This window comes from Peromyscus leucopus, chromosome 5, assembly GCF_004664715.2.
Source record: "Peromyscus leucopus breed LL Stock chromosome 5, UCI_PerLeu_2.1, whole genome shotgun sequence".
Classification (NCBI taxonomy): domain Eukaryota; kingdom Metazoa; phylum Chordata; class Mammalia; order Rodentia; family Cricetidae; genus Peromyscus; species Peromyscus leucopus.
In genome coordinates this window covers 129394796-129417779 of record NC_051067.1, presented here as the reverse complement: position 1 = coordinate 129417779, position 22984 = coordinate 129394796, and the positions used below count along the sequence as shown (strand labels likewise).

Here is a 22984-nt window from a genome sequence, read left to right as displayed (position 1 = left end):
CTTAGTGAACTGCACTAGATTTTCTCTCCCTGCAATGTTCTTGTTTGCACATCATTTTTAGTGTTCAAAGGGCTGAGAGAAGAGGGACAGATGTGGCTGAATGACCAGAGGCTCGTGTCTGTGGGCCCCACCCAGCTGGGTGCCTGGTGAACAAGGAGTCCACCAAGTACGCATTGGCTTGGCTGTCCCTCGTCTGTCCTTGTGGCTCCTTTGCCTGCTGTGTCCCCCACATATGCGCAGGCAGCAGGGAAAAGGGGGTGAAGAGCTCTGGCTGCCCAGTTAGTCCCTCAGCTCAGGTGTTGTGGCTCGGATGTGACATGTCCCCCACAGGCTTGATTGACGTGTGTTTGAACACGTGGTCTCCAGCTGGTGGTGATGTTTGGGAAGGTCATGGAAGCTTCAGGAGGTGGAACCTTCGGGGAGGAAGTGATCATTGGTGTGTGTGTGTGTGTGTGTGTGTGTGTGTGTGTGTGTGTGTAAGTGGGGGTGGGGGGGGAGGGTTGACGCTTCATAGCCCTGAAAATGCCTACATTTTCCATCCTCCATCTGAGGAGGAGAGAGAGGACCTGGGTGAAAGGAAAGGAGAGGAGGGGGGAGAAACAGGAGCTAGGGGAGGTGACAGCGTGGGAACGCACAGAATTGGTGTAAGAGCGGCACACCCTGCCATGGGACAGTCACTTGTCTCTAGACTGGCCGTTAGGAAGTCCTTTCATTGTGTCAAAAATTTTCTTTTCTTTTCTGAGGCAAAGGTCTGGCAGCATGGCCCAGGCTCTCCATAAGCTTTTGGCAATGCTCCTGCCTCAGTGAGTGATAGCATGACAGACATTTGCCCAGCTCTTGCCGAAAGATACTTTGGTGTATTCATTTCACAAGCAGTGTTGGAACGGCTCATGGACTCATATTGGCTGGTGCCCCGGAAAAAAAAAATCACATGGCCAAGGATTTGCATGACAAAGGCATACACATAATCTAGTCTTCATGTTCCATTAGGCACAAGCACAGGGCCAGGCTCAGGGGTCCAGTCTTTCTCAGCTGCCTGTCTGGGCCCTGCCCTGGAGATGTCTGCCTCTTGATGCATCCTGAAAATATCTGCTCTTCTCAGAAGCCCAGACACCATCCAGAATGTCCAAAGTGACAGGCGGTGGTGGGCTCCAGAGCGCTGCTGCCCAGATGCCTGCTGAGAAAGTGGGTTCCCTGTGCCTACCTTGTAGAGGGCTGACATGGAAGCAGAGCCCACCACCAGGGCTATGCCGATGACGGAGTGACTATGGAAGCCATCCGCGTAGGTCATCATGACAATGCCTGCTATGGCGAGGATGGCGGCCACGATCTGCAGGGAGAGAGGGAAACACTGTCAGGCCGTGGAGGGAGCTGCAAGGGCCCGAGAGCTAGAATGTTCTACTCTGCGGTTCTTCCAGGGGAAGGAAAGCAGTGTTTCATTCTAAGACTCCTGAGGAGAATGGGCAGAGGTGGCTGACGGGAGCTGCTGAAAGGACACCTATCCAAGCTTAGCGTAACCAAAATCCTGAGGCAGATAGTACAGAGTGGTAATGTCGCTTTGTCTCAAGCTGCAGTCAGGGCTGGCTGGCAAGATTGGGGATCCTATTCTGGGGACAGGTTGCTCCGTCATGATAAGGGCTGCGGGACAGTCCTTGGTCAGCACCTGGGAACTGCTGGCTCCCTTCCAGGCATCTCCAGGTTCCTCACAGGGCCTGGATTTGGTGTTTTCCCTTCTCTACAGGGACTGCGCAGTGGATTGCGCAGTAGGGCCTGCAGAAGTTGTCCTCATCTGACAGCATCGCTGACCAACAAGGCCTGCCGACCACGTCCTGCCCGGGAGCTGTGACCCCTCTCCCTTCTCCTTAGCTGCGTCTTCCCTGCGTCTCCCCTCGAGGCTGTTCTTAGCACTCGTAGGTGGTGGGATTGAATCTCTGAGGGGACAGTGCTCTGGCATCCAGAACAAGTGCACAGTCCGAGCAGAGGCAGCCACGGAGTTCCCAGAGCCCCCAGGAAACCAGGAGAGAGGAAGGCCTTTCAAAACTGACCTTAGGGGCAGCACCCAACAGCTACGCTCCAGGGGGTCCAAGCTAAGCATTTCCTGTGTGCTTTCCCACTTCACCTCAAAACAGGAAGTTGGTGTCATTCATCCCCTTTATAGGCGTGAGCTCCTAGACTCGGGGAGGGGGATAAGGGGTCTGCCTGAAGGCACATAGCTGGAGGTAGAAAAGCCTAACAGAGGCTTCTTCCCGTCTATTGGATAGCAAAGCTGGTTTAACACATTTAAATGGGCAACTATGATTCCCAGGGTGCGTGGTTGATCATGATTGACAGCTTGATGAGTTTAGACTCATCATGGAAACACTGGATCTGTCTGTGGGGGAGTTTCTAGATTGGGTTAGTGAGGGTAGGATGCCCCACCCTGAATGTAAGTGGTCCCATCCCATGGCTGGGGTCCTGGACTGAATAAAAAGGGGAAAGCGAGCTGAGCATCAGCCTTCACATCCCTGCTTCCTGACAGCAGCTGTGGCGTGACCAGCCGCCTCAGCACTCGGCCTCCACGCCTTCCTCACCATCTTGAACTGCGCTCTCAAGCCACGAGCCGATGTAAACCCTTCCCTAAGCTACCTTTGTTGGATATTTTGTCCCAACAACAAGAGAAGCAACTAAGACACACAGTGAGCCACTGCCAGCCGTGCCCCTAGATGTAAACAGAGGCTTGTCTGGGACCCATCCAGTCTTTAGGTTAGTAAGAGGCACCGGGGCTGACTCTCCAGCCGAGCCACATGCTTCTTCCGGTGCATGCTTTCTGTAACAGTTCCATACTGTGCTATATTTACCTATACAAGCGACCCAGGGGAAGCTGATGGCTACCAAGCCTGGGGAAGCCTGGCCCTGACTGCCTGCTTGCCCTTGCTGGGTTTTAGTCCCTTCAGAGTTGGCTGTTTCCTCTTTGATCTAAAATACATGCATTTCATACAGGAATGCTGTGGGCACCGAGAGAAACTGTTCATCTTGGGAGAGAAGCTGAGACGACAGAAAAGTAAGCGTCCCCACCTAAGGGCAAAAACAGGGCACGGGAAATGCAGAAGAGGGGCAAATGCTCCTGCCCCAGGGCCACAGTGCCTGGAACCCTCTAGGCGTCAGAGGAAGAACTCACAACAGAACGACGTGGCTCAGTTGTTAGAGAGCCTGTGTAGCAGCAGGCACAAAGTCGCAGGTTCGGTCCCCAGACCTGCATCAACTGGGAGCGGTGGTGTGCACCTATAATCCCAGCATTGGGAAGTTGGAGGCAGGAGGATCAAAGTTCAGGGTCATTCTTGGCTACCTTGTGAATTTAAGGACAGCCTGGTATGTATGAAACCCTAGAGAGAGGGAAGAGGGGAGAGAGGGAAGAAGAGGGAAAGAGATAGATAGGTGATAGATAGATAGATGATAGATAGATAGATAGAAATAGACAGAGATAGGTAGATAGAAAGACAGATGGACAGACAGATAAATAGATGATTTCTGATGATCCAAAAGCGTGCATGGCTGACACTTGAAGTAATAGATGGGAATGTTTTGATTTTTTTTTTCCCTGAAGACTTGCAGGGCAGATTCCAGCCTCTCCCCCTCACTTCACTCTTGGTTAAAATCAACAGTGAAGAGTTTTCACCTCAACTGGGCTGTGCAGAAGAGTCAGGGTAAGGCTAGCGGGGTCAGAAAGAGCAGGCAAGTGTCCCCTGGCTCCCCTCCGCTGTGGGGTCACTCAGGCAGGTGGCACCAGAGACGGACTTCCTGGGGTCCCAGCAGTGGTTATGAGGGAGATCTGTGGCTCTAACAGTGGGGCTCCTGCTCTCTGGGTTTCAGCATTTCAGCAGCCCCTTTTGGGACATGAGGCCCCAGCCATTGTCAGAAGTGTGTGGGCAGCTTCTCATCTCACTTCAAGATCCTTCAGTCAGAAGGTCGGAGCCCAGGCCCTTCCCCAGCCTAGGACTTCAAGGATTCTGGGTATGATGTGGAAGATCCACCTGCTTATGTTCCATCTACTAGGACACAGGAGCTTGGTTTGTTTGTTTGTTTGTTTGTTTCAGTGTGAAAGTATTCCCAGACTTTTGATGTGCAACAGTGAACTCTCCTCAGACCCTGTCAGGTTTGTCCTGTGAACTCACAAGTTCTGGGTGTAACTTCTTAATCCAGGGCACCCAATGGTGACCTCTTCCCTGCCCACTTTAAAGACTGGGTAAGCTAAAGTTCAGACATTGGCATTCTGCTCAAAGACCCACAGCCTCGTCACCTGCTCCCAGACTGAGCATTGGCCACCACAGAAGAACCTCTGGCCCAGGGCACATATGAAAAATACCTGTAAGTGGAGATGAGGAGAGTTTGAGTCCCGCTCAGACAGACACCTCAGCAGCACCCTGCCCTCTGACACCAGGAGCGGCCAGGGTCCCGAATCTATTATAAGACACATTTCCTTGTTTTTGAACTTGTCTATCTGACCTAGAACTGTGGGTGCCCTTTCCCATCTTCAGCAAGTTATAACTGGGTGATTGAAGCAATTGTTCTAATCGTGGATGCTGGGTGATTTATGCACAGTTAGACATGACCCTGGCCCCCCCTCCAGCTGTCTACTGCTTGGTGTCACAGATTCCGAGAGCTGTCTGAGCTTTGTATCGACCCTGCAGCCTGCAATGGGAAGTTCTTCAGTGGCTGCCCACACACTCCTAAGAGGAGACCATGCCTGCACAGTGTCTGCATGTTATAGCATCCTGTCACCCGTGCTGGCCCAGTGGCTTCTCCCACAGCACCCACTGAGTACTGAAAGCCTCAGCACCAACCTGTAGTGTGCAGTGGTCAGCAGAGAGCACTTGAATCAGAGGCTGACATTACCAGACTATCCCAGGGGAGGGTGCTGGAAAGTTTCCTATCCACTGACCACGAACAAGCACAGATCTCAGTCGGCTGAGTAGTTCAAGTGTATTTACACCCACATTTCTCAACCTCAGACCATTCTGTTTTCTCTGCAGCATGTATCATCGACCTTGAAGTGTCCCTTTCTAGTAACAAAAATTTGTTTGGGTCATCTGCGTCATGCCCCAAAAGCTCTATGAAGTCTCTTGGTTCTTTGACCCCCCAATAAAGCCTGGAAAGGCATGGCCGTGGGTCAATGTCCCTAGGACATCCAAGTCTTTAGCTTGGAGTCTGTGTGAAGCACCTGCAGTCTTCCCAGAGATGTATTAGATCATTTATTTGCCGAAGGCTTTTCTGGGTGGCAGCCCGGGGCGTGAGTTTTTATTCCAAAATTAACGCTGCGCCTCAAAACAAACTCTCCCCCTGCTGTAAGCTAAAAATATGAGGCAGCAGTTGACTCATGTCCCACTGCTGTTTGTGTAACTCAGGTGGGCGTAAGCCCACCCTTAAGGTGATGTCATTGTTCCCAGGACAATGAAGCAAGGACGGAAGCAGAGGACCCGGAGTCTGCCGCTTCATGGTTGCCCACATGGTTAGCTCGAGTGGGGCTGCTGAGCAGAACACTGGGTCCTGAGCATTCAGGGGGGAAGAGGAAATGATTAGCTGCACCATGAGTGACCAGTGTTCTGTCCTGCTCTGTGGCAAGGGGGTGAAGAGCAGAGGCAGCCCCTGGCCACCAGAGGGAGCAGGCAGAAAGCCACGAAGGTGTTGTCCTTGAGAAGTGGCACCTGTTTCCTCTCCATGGGTTAGGCCAGTCCACGTTCCCACTGGTATTTGACAGGGCACTCACTATGCTCCATGCCACTGCCAGGAAGTTTGGCTAGCTTTAAATTTACTACGACTCTCCTGGAAAATGCCAGGCCGTTCAAGTGATGTCATCGCATTTGCCCTTGATCTACAGTTTGAAGTAGAATGTGTCCCCTACCCCCAGCCCCTGCACCACCTCTTAGCTTGAACTTAGCACTGATATTTCTGGCTACATGGTCCAGACAAGGCTCCAAACCCATACCACACACGTACACCCAAGGATCCTTGGGGTTTCAGATGCATCCTAATCTGAGAGTCAGAACGATGTCAGATGGCTCCGAGCTAAGGGGCATACGCATGGCACGTGCTGCTGATCAGAAGGTCGCCACGGAACAGGAAGAAAGTATCGCAAAGACATCACCCCTCCCTGGCTGACTCCCCGCTTGGCACAAACTTTAGGGAATGCCGTGGACATGCTTGGGGGGAAAGGTGCTTTCATGAATGCTTATCCAGCATGGTTGGCAAGCAAGAAGGTCTGCAGGTCACGACAAGAACTGAGCGTGGCCGAGACTCGGAAGGGCAGTGGTCACAGCTGCCGAGCAAAGCCAAAGGGCAGGCTTTGGCGGGCATGACTGAGAGAGGAAGGCAGATAATAGAAAACTTACCCTCACTCCCATGAATCTGTCCCTGAGAACGATCCACGACAGCAAGAAAACAAAAGCTTTGTTGCAGCAGAACAGCGCGGAGACGTCGGTAGCGTTTATTTTCTTTATTGCGTGTAAGTACAGGTAGTTTGTGAGAGTCCAAAGAACACCGAACGGTGCTGCCTTGGTAAAGAACACTTTCAAAGTCAAGCCATTGTCTCCAAAAAACCGACAGCATTCCCTAAGACAAGGAGAGAGAGAGAGGGAGAGAGAGAGAGAGGCGGCATTACACAGGGTTCCTTCAGACCGTGACTTGTCATGGACTCAGCTAACAAGTAAGAGAAAATACAGGAGGTCTGGGGATGTGGTTCATTCAACGGAGTGTTTCACCTAGCACGTGAGAAAGTCCTGGGTTCCATCCCCAGCACTGTATAAACCAGGCCTACAGGCACCAGCGTTTGGGAGACGGAGGCAGGAGAGTCAGAAATTCAAGGTCACCCTCAACTACTCATCGAGTTTGAAGCCAACTCGGGCTATGAGAGACCTTGCCTTAAAAGAAAAACAAAAACGGGGAAAAAAAAACCCATGAAAAAGGACAGGGTCTTTTACTTATTATTTTTATTACTTATTTATGTGTATGTGTGTTTCTGTGTGTGTATCTAATTGGGTGTGCAGGTGCCATGGAGGCTAGAAGATGTTAGATTCCCTAGAGCTGGAGTTAGAGGTGATTGTGAGCTGCCCCAGATTGTGACCTGTTGTTGGTCCAGTGACCTGATGTCACAGACCGTTCCTTTTGCTTACTCCAAGTTTGGAGCCGATGGCTTTCATGGCAGGTGTGCTGGGATTATCTGACCAGGAGACTCAAGTCCCCGGAGGCTGACTGAGGGCCTCTGTAACTTTCAAGTAGAAGAAAGCCACTGCCAGGGGGGGGTCTGACCAGCACCTCACGGGCTGCGGGCTCAACATAGAATTGTAAACTTACTCATACACTGGGGTACTTTTTGCAGCTTGATTGTGTGGTTTTCAAGTATGAACATTGTAGATGAGAATGTCATGTCACAATGTCTAAAGGATGGAAAACTCTTGTGTGGTCTAGACTATTTTTTATTTTTATTTTTGATGAAGAAGGTGGTAGATAAGAATGGATAGCTTGCCCTTGTTGTCAGGCAGGGATGCACACTAAAAAAAAAAAAGATTTTATTTGACTGTGTGTGTGTGTGTGTGTGTGTGTGTGTGTGTGTGTGTGTGTGTGTGTGTGTGTTTGCCTCTGTGTGCAGATGCCCATGGAGGCCAGAAAAGAGTGTCAGATTCCCATAAGCTGGACTTATATGCAGCTGTAACCTGCTTCATATGGATGCTGGGAACTGAACTTGTATCTTTTGCAGATGCAGCCAACACTCATGATTACTGAACCTTCTCTCCAGCCCCTGGATGGGCAGTTTTGGTGGCTGTGATACAAATAGTTGGAACTACCTGCAAATCTTCTCTCTGTTTTACTCTGCCATGTGAAAGTTCACATCTCCCCATTGCTAAGCCTACTCAGAACAGAAGCAGCCAGCACATTCAGAAGGCCAGGCTCTTATCAGATGGGACCAGACAGGACACACTGCAGAAGAAAGCTCTCAGACCATTCCAGATGTTCCAAGGAAAGTTCAGTGGTATTTTGAAAGTGTTTGAGAAAAACAAAGTCTGCCTTCCACAGTCAATGGAAGAAGCAAGGGAAGGTCGGCCTGGAGGAGGTAAGCATGGAGAGAGCCTGTGGAGAGGGGGTACCCAGTCATGGCTGTCTGGAAATGAAGATCCTGGTGAGGAGGAAGAGGATGACCAGGTAGGTGCTGTGTCCAGGGGTCCCTGTCTAGGCTTACAGATGTGGAGTAGCTCACCCTGGCTGAGTGACAACAGCTGGCCAGGAAGGCAGGCACCTGGCCTGTGACTTAGAAGTAGACTCAGGCCTTACTAATCCTTTCAGAGCAGAAGAAAAGACAGCACTAGCCAAATACCAAGTACACTAGAGAGGGGAATAGTGTGCCGGGGATCACATAATATTAAAATGAAACAAAATTAAAAACAGGAACTAAAGGGGATTTGGTAACACTTGGAATTCAATTTTGTCATTTGTTCTAATGAGCAATCTAAAATGCAGTCTGGTTTTTTTTTTTTTTTTTTTTGTGTGTGTGTGTGTGTGTATGTGCGTGCCAGCTATGAGGTAGGAACTCAGGCCCTGTGAGGCGGGAAGGGTAGACTAGCACTTCCTGTGTGAAAGAACATGGCAGAGTTTTGCCACCTGCACTGAGTCCAGGAGTCCTGTGTGGCATCCCAACAAGCCAGTGCCAAGTAGAATGCTCCAGTGCCTAAGCTGGTCACACACTGACCGATGGCGTCACATCCGTTCTAGTGGGATGGCGGCACAGAGGCTGGTGTCTGCTGTGAGATGCTCTGACAGCATTCCAGCTTTACTTTCTATGGTGTTTTCTCAACCCCCCTGGGCCCCGCAGGAAAGATGACAACCTCCTTCATGTCTGTCATGCTGGTTATTACACAGTGCCATGCATATGCCCACAGGGGTCCGGGGTTTTCCTAATGTGAATACCAACTTCTTCTACTTCACGAGGGATGACCATGTGTTATGGCAGGAATCTCAACAGTCTCCACAGGTTCACACTTTTTGTTCCCTGGACCGTGCTGATATCTAGGGAGGTTGAGGAACCTTGAAGAGGTGGGACTGGCTGGTGTGAGCAGGTCACCAGGGTGGGCCTTTGAAAGCCATAGCCAGCTCCTAGTTCCGGACTCACTTTCTACCTCCTGATCAGCAAGATGTGAACAGCCTTCATCTCAGGTTCTGCCATGCCTGGTCTGCCTCACCATGTACTGGAACCTTCTGCAACAGTGAAGTGAGCTGTTCCTCTCAGATACTGGGTTCAACACAACAGGAAAGTAACTAAGGCAGGGTGCTGGCAGGACTCCCCAATCCGCTGGTCTTGCCGCCATAAAGCAGGAGTCAAGCTGTGGCGTGGGCCGTCCAAAGCCAACTGGACAGCTTCTACCCTCTCTGCAAATCTGTTTGCCGTCTCCAAAGCCTGATAGCAGCTGGAAAAGTGAAGGAAGGGAGGGCATAGATGTGGAAGCATGGTTCAAGACTCACTTCCCAAGCTGCTGGAAAGGTAGAACTCAGTTGGTCTCTGACATGGGAAGCAGAGATACAAGGGTTCTGGGTCTGTGAGTCTGGAAGATTCAACATGGACTCAGAATTTGTGGCTGGGGAGGTACAGTTCGGCTCTGTAGACCTTGGTTCTAATGAGACCCAGGTGGCCGGCCCCTGCTGGGCTAGTGAGCCTCAACCTGGTTTAAGGCCAAGGACTGAGCACTAATCCACGCCAGCCGGCTCACCTGTGTATAGCTTTGGCTGCAAGGGAACCCAGGAGAGCTAGGGAGTGGGGCAGAGGTCCATTTCTGCCACAGACCCCCTCTGGGTTTATATTGAGTGCTCTCTGGGTGGCCATCCATGAAACTGCATAGCACAGCCTTCTTCCCTTCCACTCGATGATGCTCTGGACCAGGGAAAGGCCGGGGATGGCAGGCTGCTCTCCAGTGCACCCAAGTCCCTTCAGATCCTGCTGGCCAAGTCAGGGACTGACCAAGGTTGGGAAGTATTTGTTTAGGGTCCTGGCCATGTCAGCTATTCTGAGTATGTCAACTACTTAACTAAGCTCAGTATTTCATGAGCCAATGAAATATAAGCAATACGAGAATGTGTGTGTGTGTGTGTGTGTGTGTGTGTGTGTGTGTGTGTGTTTCTTTTTCTGTGAAATACAAATATAGAGCTTCAAGGAAGGCATCCCAAAACATGGCACTGAAGTACTGATACAGAGTTATGTAAAAAGTCACAGTGAGACACAGGACAGATGATTAAACTCCTATTGGGTATTTCTGTACTGGCTACTTCAGAGGAGTTCCAGCTAGGATGTCCTGCAGTGGGAGATCGAGTTGGCCTTTTAATTCAAACCAGCAAGTACTTGTGAAGCATTTCTTTTACTTCCAAGGCCCCTAAAGGGTAGCTTCTGAAAAGAAAACAAAATTAAATTTATGTTTTTGTGCGTGTGTGCGTGTGTGTGTGTGTGTGTGTGTGTGTGTGTGTGTGTGTGTGTGTCCGTGCAGACACACACAGAAGTCAGAAGAGGACTTTGGGTCCCCCAGAGCTGGAGTTACAGGCTGTTCTGAGTTACCTGATGGGAGTGGTGGGAACTGAACTCAGGTCCTCTGCAAGAGCAGCAAATGCTTCTAACCACTGAGCCATCTCTCCAGCCTATGCCCCCTTCAAAGTAAACTCCTTACATTAAACAGACTTTTTGTTTTAAATTAAGAAAATGTCTTCATTTTGTTTGTAATTTTTTTCGGCATATTTTCCCTTGTCTCTTTCTGGGGCTCCTTTTAATTTAATATTGGGGATTCCAGTTTGGTCTTCTGGCTCTGTTTTTGCCTTATGTCTTTTTCCCCTCTTCTTGGTTTTATTTTATGGACAGTTATCTAGAGTTCCAACTCTTTCTATCAAAAATTTGTAATTAGTTATTTTTTATTTAATTTTCAAGAGTAGTCCCAGATCCATCTTATAGTACAGTTGGGAAGGTAAGCCTAAATAGAATGACATATTAGATGGTACTTTAGCGGAATATAAAGATGCTGTGGAAATCCTGCCTGATGTAGAGAGCTTGGCTGACTGAGAGGTACCACAAAAGACAGAGATTGTTAACGGAACCTTGAAGGATTCACCCAGGTGGGTGAGTAGATAGGAAAATAAATTGTATCTATGAAATGTGAACAAGTGATTGTGAAAAAGGAAGTAATCTTGGAAATTAAATATAAGATAAACAAATTCAAGAATCAATAGAAAAAATGGAATATAAATAATCTTCCATAAAATGAGAGAAAATAAAAAATCAAAACAGGAAGCCCAGTACTAAACCAAAAGAAACAGCTAGAAGAAGAAACAGCAAAATAAAATAGAGGAAATCATAGAGAGAAGTGAGTGAGAAAGCCTCTAGGAATTGGAAGGGAGAGAGCTTCACGACACAATGGCCCACCAGGCATTGAGCAATAATGGAGAACTACAAGACACACATTTCTGAAATAAGGAAATAAAGATACGGCTTTAAACCTCCCAAGAGAAAGCTAGGTGGTGGGACACACCTATGATAGCACTTGAGGGTCAGAGACAGGGGGACCATAAGTGTGAGGTCTGCATGGTCTACAAAGCGAGAACCCGCCTCAAGAAAACAAACAAATGGAATAAAATAGGTCACGGGACAGGACGCCGTAATACGCCCAGACATCTCAACAACCCAAACAGAAGCTGGACAGTCATGGATGCCTGAAACATCTAGGAAACAGTTTTCCAGCCATCGGTATGCACCCAGCCACAGATTCAATGTGAAGATAGAATAAAGACATTTGTCTCGGCACAGCACTTGATAACTTTGTCTCCCAAGTCACCTGAGGGAATACATCGCTTCAACAGGAAAGAGTAAACTAAGGAAGCAGCAGATGTGGCAGGGGCAGCAGCAGCAGGCATCAGGTAGGGGTGGCAGCAGAAGATAAGGGCAATAGTCAGCAGGCAGGGGCAGCAGCAGCAGCAGGCAGGGGCAGCAGCAACAGTTAGGGGCAGCAGCAGCAGCAGCAGGCATCAGGTAGGGGCAGCAGCAGGTAAGTGCAATAGTCAGCAGGCAGGGGCAGCAGCAGCAGTTAGGGGCAGCAGTCAGCAGGCAGCAGGGAGGGACAGCAGCAGCAGCAGGCAGAGGCACAGCAGTCAGCAGGCAGGAGCAGCAGTAGCAGCAGCAGCAGCAGCAGGCACAGGCAGCAGGGAGGGACAGCTGCAGCAGGTAGGTGGGGCAGTAGCAGCAGGCAGTAGCAGCAGTAGCAGCAGCAGGCAGCAGGGAGGGATAGCGGCAGCAGGCAGGAGCAGCAGTAGCAGCAGCAGCAGCAGCAGGCACAGGCATCAGTAGCAGCAACAGAGACAGAAGAGTGGCTAGCATGTGCCTGTGGGAAGCTCAGCTGGGGAGTCTTCAGGGCAGTCTTAATCAAGCAAGATCAGGGAAAATAACCGTAGGTTTCTGAGATGCTGTTGGAAAAATAGCAACCAGTAAATGGAAATCAAGACAAATTAGATTCTTTTTTTTTAAAGGCAAACATTTCTGCAGAGGAAATGAGGGGTTGTTTGTGAACAGAAGTAGTCAATAGACAACCTTAGCGTGCTCACGATAACGAACACACTTTTAACCCCATGTTGGGATATCATTATTTTGGAGAGGATGGAATTGAGGGAAGCAGGGCTGTGGCAGCACAGGAGCCACAAGGGCCAGCGGATTTGAGAAAGGCTCAAAGAAGAACTTCATTGAGCTATTTGGACCAGTACCAGGGGAGATTATCTACAAGGCCTCAGAGGCTGGGAGGGGAGGGCCTGGAGCAGGCAGGCACAGAGCAGGAGGTACCTTGTGCTCACATCTCCTTCACTACTCTTTTGGTTTGCAAAATATGTACATGTGCTCACTGAAAATAAGATTGATTAAAAACACACAAGAGAGAGGTCAGGTCCTGTGGTGGAAGCTGACACGGGGTATTCTGAGGCAGCTCTGAGGAGTGTGATTGAAGTCAGGGAGTGGGGAGTGAGCCAGGGAGGGAGGGAAGGACAGCCTGATTGGATGTAGTGACCCAGAGAGATTGAGGACCTGCTCATATGTAAAGGGATATGGTATGGGTGTAGAGCCAGCCTGTGCTCCTCTTCAGGGGTTTCCCATAATCCTCTCTCCTGGATCTTTGCATTCCCATTTCAGTGCATGTATGCCTCTCCACTCGGAGACACCCACAGAAAAGCGAGCATGCCCCCTAGCCACTCTTCTGTCTTTCCTCATGCATCTGACTTCTCATTGTCATTTTCTGGCTACTCCAATACAGTATATGCCCCTCTACTCACCAGGCCCTGAGAGCAACCACTCCTAACCTTCATTGAGCAGATTCCAACAGGTACTGTTGGGGTGCTTGTGTTACCCTTGGAGGCCTCTGACACCGTGGTCAGATACCTGGTTCCTCCCAGGATGCCCTCTTGGCTTCCAACTGAGCTTCATGTGTGCTCTCTGCCCTTTGAAGACAGCGTTCCAGCCGCACAGCCTTCTACATCCCCCACCGGGAAGTATTCCTTCAGGCTCCCCTCTGGAGCACCAGTTTACTCTCTGAAGAGACAGTGAACAACCTGACCTAGTCTGTGGGGTCAGAGCCCAGCTGGTCTCTTCAGTCAGTCAGGTGTGTTTGTTTTGGACATCCTGAACACCTTAAATCCTGCTTTCTGGAGAACTTAGTAACTTGCTACCCCCGCCTCCGTGGTACCTTATGTTTCTATCTTGACCAGCCACTCTGAGTTCACTCTTAGCTTCTTTTCTCTCCTCACATCAAATTTATCACTAAGTCCTGAAGATTATTGCTCCCACATATTTTATCCCCATGGCCATGATCTGGGCCCATACCTCTGTCTCTCTCACTTGGTCCACCACTGGCGCCTAATCTAGTCTACCCTCTGCAACCAAGCATGCCGCAGTCCAGGAAGGCTAACTTACTTCGAAATAAACAGACCGAGTGTTCTATCACTTTTGCAAAACTCTAGGCATCTCACCTAGAGGGACACGTTTCCCACAACATGATTCACACAAGAGGTCTTGGCCGGTTTCCAACAGCAGCACTGGGTCTCTGTTACTACCATAAGCTAATGGCACCACCTGGAAATCATCACTCCCAGGACCCATAAAGCAATTCTGCTTAACTTTTGAGATCCTGAAGAGTCACATCATTGAAATTTCATGCAAAAAATGAAATATGAGTCATAGTTACTAAATGTGTAGCAATATATAGCTATAGGATATCTAATTTTTCTATACAGTTCTCATATGTAGCCAAGTTTGCATCCAAATAGACTCTCAATTTCTTTCCTCTCTTACAATTTTTAAAAAATTTTGGTAAAATACACATAATGTGAACTTTACTCTCTTAATCATTTTGCATGGTACAGTTCAATAGTATTAAGTGTGTTCATCTTGTTGTGCAATTGACTCCTAGAACATTTTCATTTGTTGAAATGAACTCTGAACTCAAGAAGCAAGAATGTTCCCTTCCTTGCCTAGAAAGTCTCTATGCTACACCTGCCTGAAATTGACTACTGTAGGACCTTATAGAAACTGAATATATTTGTCTGCTTGGAACTTAATTTTATTTCACATATATCTTCAAGGTTCAGCCAAGTGATAAACTATGCCTGGTTTCCCTTCCTCTTTAAGGCTGAACAGTGGTCTACTGCATTGATGTAGACTATTTTAAATGATTTTTATCACCCTTGGGCAATTAAAGCTCTTCACAGCACTCCTACTCCATCTAATGCTTCCTTATTACACTTTTGGTCTATTCATGGCATGGATTTTTATTCTACACATTCTTAAACTTGAGACATGTCATCATTGCTGTTTTAAGATGCCAGTCCCCATCTATATTTAGCCACATATTTACTCCTTCCTGAGCTGTTGGCCTTCCATCTGGGCCTTTCTCCCAGAAGAGTCTTTTATCCCTCCTAGTGTGGACCAATCTTCATGAAAGCATCATTATTTTGTCTTCTCCTACATTAAACATTTATTTTACTGTTTTTAGTTATGCGTGTTTGTGTGTGGGTATGTGGACATGAGTGCAGGTGTCCATGAAGTGCAATGCCCAAAAGAGGGTGTTGGATCCTCTGGAGCTGGAGTTACAGGTGGTTCTGAGCCACCAGACATGTACTGGAAACTCAGCTCTGGTCCTGGAAGAACAGCAAGTGCTATGAATCGTTGAGGCCTCTCTCCGTTCTGTCTTCTCCTCTTAAAGGCCAATTTCACTGGGCTTAGAAATCCAGGATCACATACACTTTCTGCCTTTGAGTTTAACACTGCATCATCTTCTAGTCTCCGGTCTGTTGAAAAGTCTGTTACAAATCCTTGGTTTTGCTCTTTTTGATGACTGTGTACCATTTTCATTTGACTTCTCTTTAGCATTTAGTATGTTCTTTGCTTTGGTCTATGTGCTATAATGGCCCTCAGTATTCTTTAGCCCCACAGTGGGGATCTATAAACCCATGGCTTGATGTCTTCCGTCAGCTTTGGGCACTTTTTGGCCAGCATAGTCTCTCCCATCTCTACTCCTGGGATTCTGGTGACATGCACAACAGTACCTTCTGTGTATGTCTGCTTTTCTTTAACATTTCCATCTTCATATATAGGTCAACCTGAGTACTTTCTAGTGACTTACTTTCCAGTTTATGGATCCTCATTTTTGCTGTGTCTAACCTGCTGTTAAGCCCTCCTACAGACTTTAAATTTCCGTCATTATGCTTTTCATTTCTAGCACATCCTTTGATTATTTTCCCAAGATGTCAGTTCTCTGATGAAATTCTTCATATTTGTATGTGTTCCCGTGACTAGATTAGAAAAAGTCACTCTGCAGTCTTCATGTGACAGTTTCAAAATTGAAGACATCTCTGGGTCTACTTCTAAGTCCTATTTTATCTTGGCATGCCATTTGATGCTCAGGTCCTGTGTTTCTTTCAGGGGTTTATATATATCTTTTTTATTTGATGAAAAACTATGAAAATCATATAACTGTAGATGATGTTACTTTCTTAGAATTCAGATTGATTTATTCATTTATTTGTTTATTATTTTGGCATGAAGATGCCACTTCTACTAGCTCTTTTATTCTTAGCTCACAGTCCTGTCACTGGGTTCTACTGAAATCAATGGTTTCTTACCAACATCTCTCCTGCTTCATGGGTCTGAAGTCCAGTTTTTCCCCAGGAACATGAGACTACCAAAGTAAAGACTTGGAGCCTTTCTGCTTGGTTTCTATGTCTGATCCCAGCTATCCATGACTCAGGCATCAGCCAGGGCCTGTGGGGTAACTTCAAGCAGAAGTTGGATTCAGGTGGGTTCTTTCCTGCTGGGATCTTTAATCGATCTTGACCCATGCCAACATCAGTGAATTTCTGGGTTTGTCTTCTGGTCTCAGTGCGTGCCACATGATCTTGGCTGATGCTTTCTGTTTGGCTCAGCCGGTCCACTCTGTGAACAGGAAAACTCTGCAAGAGGAAAAAGCAGCAGCAGATGTGAGGCCCGCTAGGTGCTTCCCTCTACTCTGGGGTCTTGGTGTTCAAGTCCCGGCTGGACTTTCTCTTGGTGCCCTCAAAAAAACTTTTGTGAAAACATTTGTTTTCCAATGTGTATAATTCTTCTCAGAAAGGGTGTTAATTTGATTGCCATTGACCTGTCCCCTCTGTTTAAGCAGCTAATATTTGGGGCTCTGAGAAGGTAGGGACATGGTCCAGGAAGGGGATAGCAGATAGGCTGGTGTAGTGGTAAGAGTGTGGGCTCCTACCTATACATAATATACACATATATACATACTCACATGTAGATATACATATTCATATGTAGATACCTAGTGCGCACACAATGCAATAGGACATACCTTGTTAACAACCAGCACTACTAACTACATTGTGCTGTTCATTGGACTTGACTCTAGGCCTTGTACCTTTTGGCCAACTTTTCTATATCTGTCCTTACCTCTCACATCTGCCCAGCTCCTGGAAACCACCATTGTATTGTCTGCATGTATGAGTCTGTTTTAGTTTTTCTATGTAATTAGAACAATGTAATAATTGTCCTTCTGTAGTTAGCTTATTTCCCTCAGTACAATGTCCTTCAAGGACCTGAGTTGCTTCTGTTTCTGGCCCATCAGGAAGAGTGCTGCAGGAAACAATGGGGTGAAGCTGTGTCTTCCACATATGGATATCAATTCCTTTGGATGTACACCCAGGAATGGAGTTGTTGGACCATATAGTGGTTTCTATTTTTAGTTTTGGGGGACTCTCTCTGCTGTTTCTCATAGTGGCTGTATTGGTTTACATTCTCACCAACAGTGTGTAAAATGACACCAACATTTACTATCTTTTGATTTCTTTCAATAGCTACTCTGATGAGTATAAGATTATTGCTTCTTGTTTTGTTTTTGAATTTTTGGTTTCTTTGTCTCCTTGCATAGCCCTGACTGGCCTGGAACTCACTATGTAGACAAGGCTGACTCTAAACTCATAGAGATCCCCTGTGACAAAGTGTGTGCCACCACGCTCAGCTTAAGGTATTAATTTTTTTTTTTATTTTATATGTGTGTTTGTATGTCTGTACGTTTGTGCACCATATGCATGCAGTGCCCTTGGAGGCCAGAAGAGGGCACTGGATCTGGAATGGGAGTTATAGGTGATTGTGAGCTGCCAAGTGGGTGCTGGGAACAGCAAGAGCAGCAGGTCCTCTTAACCTCTGAGCCACCTTGCTAATTCCCTCTTTGTGGTTTTGGCTTGTAATTCCATGATGATTAGTTCTGTGGTGCCCCAGTTAAGATTCTCTGGAGGAGAAGAGCTGACCGGATGGGCGTATATTAAGCAGGCACGTACTAGACTGGCTTACAGGATACAGGCTAGGAGTCCAACAATGGCGGTCGCACATTGGAGAGGCTAAGAAACTGGAAGCTGCTCAATTCACAAGGCTGGATGCCTCTGCAGTCCAAATGTGGCACTGGAGACCTGATGGGTTCCTGGAGAGCCATTGTTCTGTAGTCTATGCTGGGAGTCTGAAGAAACTGCTCCCCTGTGAGCAAAAGAGGACAACAGCAGCAGGACAGAGGGACAGATGCTCTCACTACGGCAAAGGTGGGTATGCAAGAGCAGTCCTGCTTTTTCCTCACACACTTGAAGGTATTACTCACTTTGTGTGTGTGGGGTTCCTCTTCAGTTATTCCTTCCAGAACCCCAAGGATTTAGTGCAGAGGCCTGCCTCTTAGTCGATCCCAGATCTCATCAAGTTTCTAGTTAAGAACAACGAGGGTTGAGGAGGTGACTCAGTGGTTAGAACGTGAGGACCTCATAAGCATGAGGACCACAGTTGGAACCCCCAGTGCCCTGTGAAATGTCAGGTGAGCACGACAGCCCACCTGCAGAGACAGGGGATCCCCAGAGAGACCTAGCTAGCAAGACTAGTCATATAGGTGAACCCTGGGTTTGATGGAGAGACCCTGCCACAATGAAAACAATGGAAGAGCTACCAAGGATTATTTTTGACATCAACTAAGGGCCTCCACATGCATGGATATTCTGGTGTGTGCACACATGCACACATACCCATGTACAAATCACATACACAGCAACATGGAAAGAGGGTGGGGGGAGTAGCTATCATAAATGGAAATCCTTCCATGAATCTATTGACTTTCTGCATGTTTTCTTGAAAGAAAGGTCCATTCAGGCTCCTTCCCACTACATTTTATTTCTTGTCTGTTTGTCCACCAAAATATGAGTAAGCAAATGCTCCAACAAATACAAAATGCAAGCTCAGAGCATTTGCAGCCTATAAGGAGTTTGGGGCGCTGAGATTTCCCTCAGAAGAATGTCCTAGCCTTAGCTATAAGGCTGTTGAGAGGAATGGTGAGAGACGCCACCAGACAGCAAAAGGGTCTGGGAGGACCAGGAGGGATGCCCTGCTCTTGAGCGTCATGGCCATGGGCTTCTGGTCATCCTTCCAGGTCTAGGTGGAATGACGTGCCACGGCAGAAGAGAAGACAAAAGGATCAAAGACAGCAGCCGCCCACCCCTTCCGTGTGCATAAGCATGGTCACCAGTGTGTCGTCTGGTCTGCACGCACACTGTTAGAGCACAGACTCTATCTGGCATGTGTGCTTTCACCCCCTCCCTGCTTCAGGCTGCCCACCAGAACCGCGTATGGCAGTTATCTCTCTTATTCTTGCATTTGAATCTCTCTCTCTCCCTTCCTCTCCCTTTCCCCCTCCCTCTCCCCCACGTCACATTTTAACAGGAAACCTATCTGTCACTTCAAGTTCCTGCCATGTCTCTGACATGATATCCCCAGAGTGCTCTCCTATGCCAAGGCCCAATCATGGATCCCCATGGTTGCAAGGCTCTCGCTCCTAATAAAGCTCATTTCTGAAGGGTAATTGGTCTCGGCTTCTTTTTCCATGAACTAATTGAACCTGCACACAATTTCCAGCAGGCAGATCTTGGAGTCTGCTGTGCTTCTCCTGCTGATCAGAGAAGAGCTGCATTCTGATACATAACGGGCTTCTCCATACCAGGCATCACCCCGCCCGTTCTGGGGACTAATAGCAGTAGCTGGGTAAGCACCCGAAGAACCTTGCTTGTCATGGCGTATCTGAGCCAGTGATATTAGGTACAGGGTTTTTATAAAGTAGAAAGACCATCAGAGCCTCTCCTGCAAGATGGGCTTTCTCTCCTGTAGAGGTTGGCAATGAGCTGTAGGGACAGCTGTCAGTTCTGATATAAAACAGGTGGCTTGGAAGAGTGTTAGCCATCTGCTTTCACAAAGTGCATCTCTGCCATGCAGAGGGATATTCACCCCACTCTTGCTCAGCGGATCCGAGATGATCAGAGCTACTGGGGTTTTCAGTGTCTTGTGCCGCCTTTTTAGCTACTTCCTCCTCAGAGAATCCGCTGAGCTTTCCTGAGCTGGCAAGGGCTGAATCAGGATGCACCTTCCTTACACATCAGCCACACAATGTCTTCATCCCAAACTCGACTCCTCTGGAAGAAATTGGAGCTTGAACTTCAGAGAAAAAGCGTGTTTGTACCTGGACTGGCAGAAAGGAAGACATTCTAAAGAGACACATGTGTCTCAATCTATTGGACTAATGAAACAATGGACCCCAAAGAAATGGAAATTTCCCCAGGAATACCATGTTGTAGAAGGAAAAGATGCTAGCCAGAGGGGAACTTGTCTCCCAGAAAGACACTTCACATAGTTCTAGCAACTTGTCAAATCACCTCATAAGATAAGATTGAAGCCCAGACAATGATGGGTGGGCAGGGCCATCCAGGACTGCTTACACGTGCATGTATGTCCTTGGTCCTCTGTTTAAACTTTGATCTTACTTCAGGACTCCAAATATGAACTTGGGTTGGCTGGATCTCTTTGTCCTCTTCCCAGTGTGGCCACATCGAATAAATCCTTCCTTTCTGCTTTCCAGTATTAATTTTCTCTCTTTTTATTGGCTTATTGAGGATGGGTGGCCAGACCTGACTTGGGACACAGGCTGTGACCCCTAAGTCCTATAATGGGGTGAGCCAAGATCTACTGTGGTGTGCAGGAATAGGACCCTCCTGCTTGGTTGGCACCTGTGTTCATCTGCAAGTGGTTGTTTATGGCTTTTGCTGTAGGCAGATGGCTTTTTTTCCCTCTGTGTATTAAATGTTCATTCCATCCATAGTTCAGAGTAGAGGTCATGGTGGCCTGGTTGCCATGACAACTGGATAAATAAACACAGAGGCCACTAGGTCTGTAATAATGGTAACAGGCTTGTTACCATGACCTGGGAGTCCAGCCCTTATTCCATCCTGCCCTCCTCCAACTGCAAGAGACCCTGGGAGACACTAGCATACATAGGAAATGGAACTGAGATGGGGAACTCCATAATGCAGCTTCTGTGAGGTTGTCATCATGGTGGGGAGGAGTTTTGTGATGATGCAGATGTTTGGGGATCACTTATGCTCCTGGAACCCCTCATCTATGCTGTGTAAGCCAGCCCAATAAACTCATTGCTTGCCAAGTCACACTGATGGAAGAGGTGAATGGGTATTTTTTCATGCCTCCCCAGGGGATGTTAGTGGAAAACTTGGCTGTGCATCATAGTTACCTCCAGCTATTAATACAACCTAGAGTCACCCAGGAAGAGAGATTCCCAACTGAAGAATTTCCTCCATCAGATTGGCCTATAGCTATATCTGTGGGGCATTTTCTTAATTGCTAATTGGTGTATGAGAGCCCAGCCCACTGTGAGCGATGCCATCCTTAGGCACATGGGTTTGGGCTGTATAAAAAGCAAGTTAACCAAGCCAGTAAGATTTCCTTCATAGTTTCTGTGTTAGAGTTCTGCCTTAAGTTCCCGCCTTGGCTTCCCTTGAAGATGGACTGTAATGTGTAAGACGTAATAAGCCCTTTCCTACCCAAGTTCCTTTGGGTTAGAGTGTTGATCACAGCAGCAGAAAACAAACTGGAAGACTGTGGCAGAAAGAAGTGCTGGTTAGGTTTTGTCAACTTGACACAAGCTAGGGTCATCTGGGAAGAGGGGACCGAAACTGAGAAAGCGCCCCCATCAGATTGGCTTGCAGACAAGCTTATGGAGTATCTTCTTGATTAATAATTGACGTGGGAAAGTCCAGCCCACTGTGGGCGGTGCCACCCGTGGTCAGGTGGTCCTAGGTTGTATAAGGAAGCAGGCTGAGCAGTAAGCCATTGGGAGCAAGCCAGTAAGCAGTACCCCTCTCTACAGCTTCTGCTTCGTTTCCTTCCTCTTCCTGCTGAGTTCCTGCCCAGTCTTCCCTGAAAGATGGAAGTGTAAGCCACATCAACACAACCTCCCCAAAGTTGTTTTGGGTTATGGTGTTTATCACAGCAACAGGGAGCTAACTAGGGTAGAAGTGCATTTAGCTTTCCCACTAACTCTTCAGCAGGCTAGCTTCCATTTCAAAGCTGAGTGTGTCCTTTCCCCAAAGTCTCCTTTTGGACGCCAGGCATACTACTGGCAGGAGAGACAAGCAGCAGAACAGAGCATGTTTGGTCAGTTTCTGAAGAAGCTGTGATATCAGCCTTCCCCCTCGCCCCAGCTCGTCTCCTTGCAATGATGTTTGAGGCCTGGGCTGTGTGCTCGCCCGCCACCACCGCTACTGTATGTGTCACAGAGGAAGGCTGTGGTATTCTTTAAAGCCTAGGCTTCAAAAGGCAGCAGCGCTTTGCTTGATGAGATGCTTCCTACAGGGGTCTCATGGATCCTCTCCACGCCTACTCATGAGCTGAGCAGCTAGCGGGGTGTTGGAGCTGTCCATTATGCATTCTGTGATGGTTAGTGCAGCTGTCAGCTTGACAAGATCAAGAATAGCCTAGAAGGCAGACCTCCTAGCACACCTGAGAGGGATTATCTAGGTAAGATTAGCCTCTGTACAGGTTTATGGGGATTGTCGTGAATCAGTTAACTCAGGTGGGTGGCACCTGCCCCTGGGCCGGGACCCTAGGTTGTATGAAAGGGAGAAAGTGAGCGTGCGCCTTTCTCCTTTTCTTGGCTGTGGATGTAACGCGGCCCAGTTATCACAAACTTCTGCTGCTTCCCCACCATGAAGGACCGTAACCTTGAACTGTGAGGCAAAACAAACCCTTTCTCTAAGCTGCTTTCGGCAGGGTATTTCATCACAGCGACATAAGTAACTAAGACCGATTCCCCAGGCCGTTAGTCTGACTTTTATTATTTTGTTACTCGGATTAATATTTCTTGTTGTCTTTGGCTTTTCTCAGTGGAGCCTGAGCAATATCTTGGCCTTGTGATCTGTCTGCTACTCCATGCAGCAAAAATCCTAGTAATAAAAATCTGGAGCCAGATATTGGGGTAAATGCTGAAAGATTAGAGAGACAAAGAAATAAGCCACAGCCACCTCTTACCGCGCCAACTCCTCAGCCTGAAAGGGGTGAGCGCCTGTCTCCACCTTGCCTTATCACTTCCTCTCTCAG

General features: G+C 48.0%; 1 protein-coding gene across 2 annotated transcripts in view; it reads right to left on the bottom strand.

The window, feature by feature from the left end:
* Positions 1-22984, bottom strand: part of Slc35f3 (solute carrier family 35 member F3) — a 258681-nt gene that overhangs the window by 8672 nt on the left and 227025 nt on the right. For both annotated transcript variants that reach the window (XM_028889790.2, XM_028889793.2), the window contains 2 exons: positions 6366-6585; positions 1205-1330 (listed from right to left, as the gene is read on the bottom strand). In XM_028889790.2, the coding sequence (XP_028745623.1) occupies positions 1205-1330; positions 6366-6585 (346 nt within the window). The remainder of the gene's footprint in view (positions 1-1204; positions 1331-6365; positions 6586-22984) is intronic.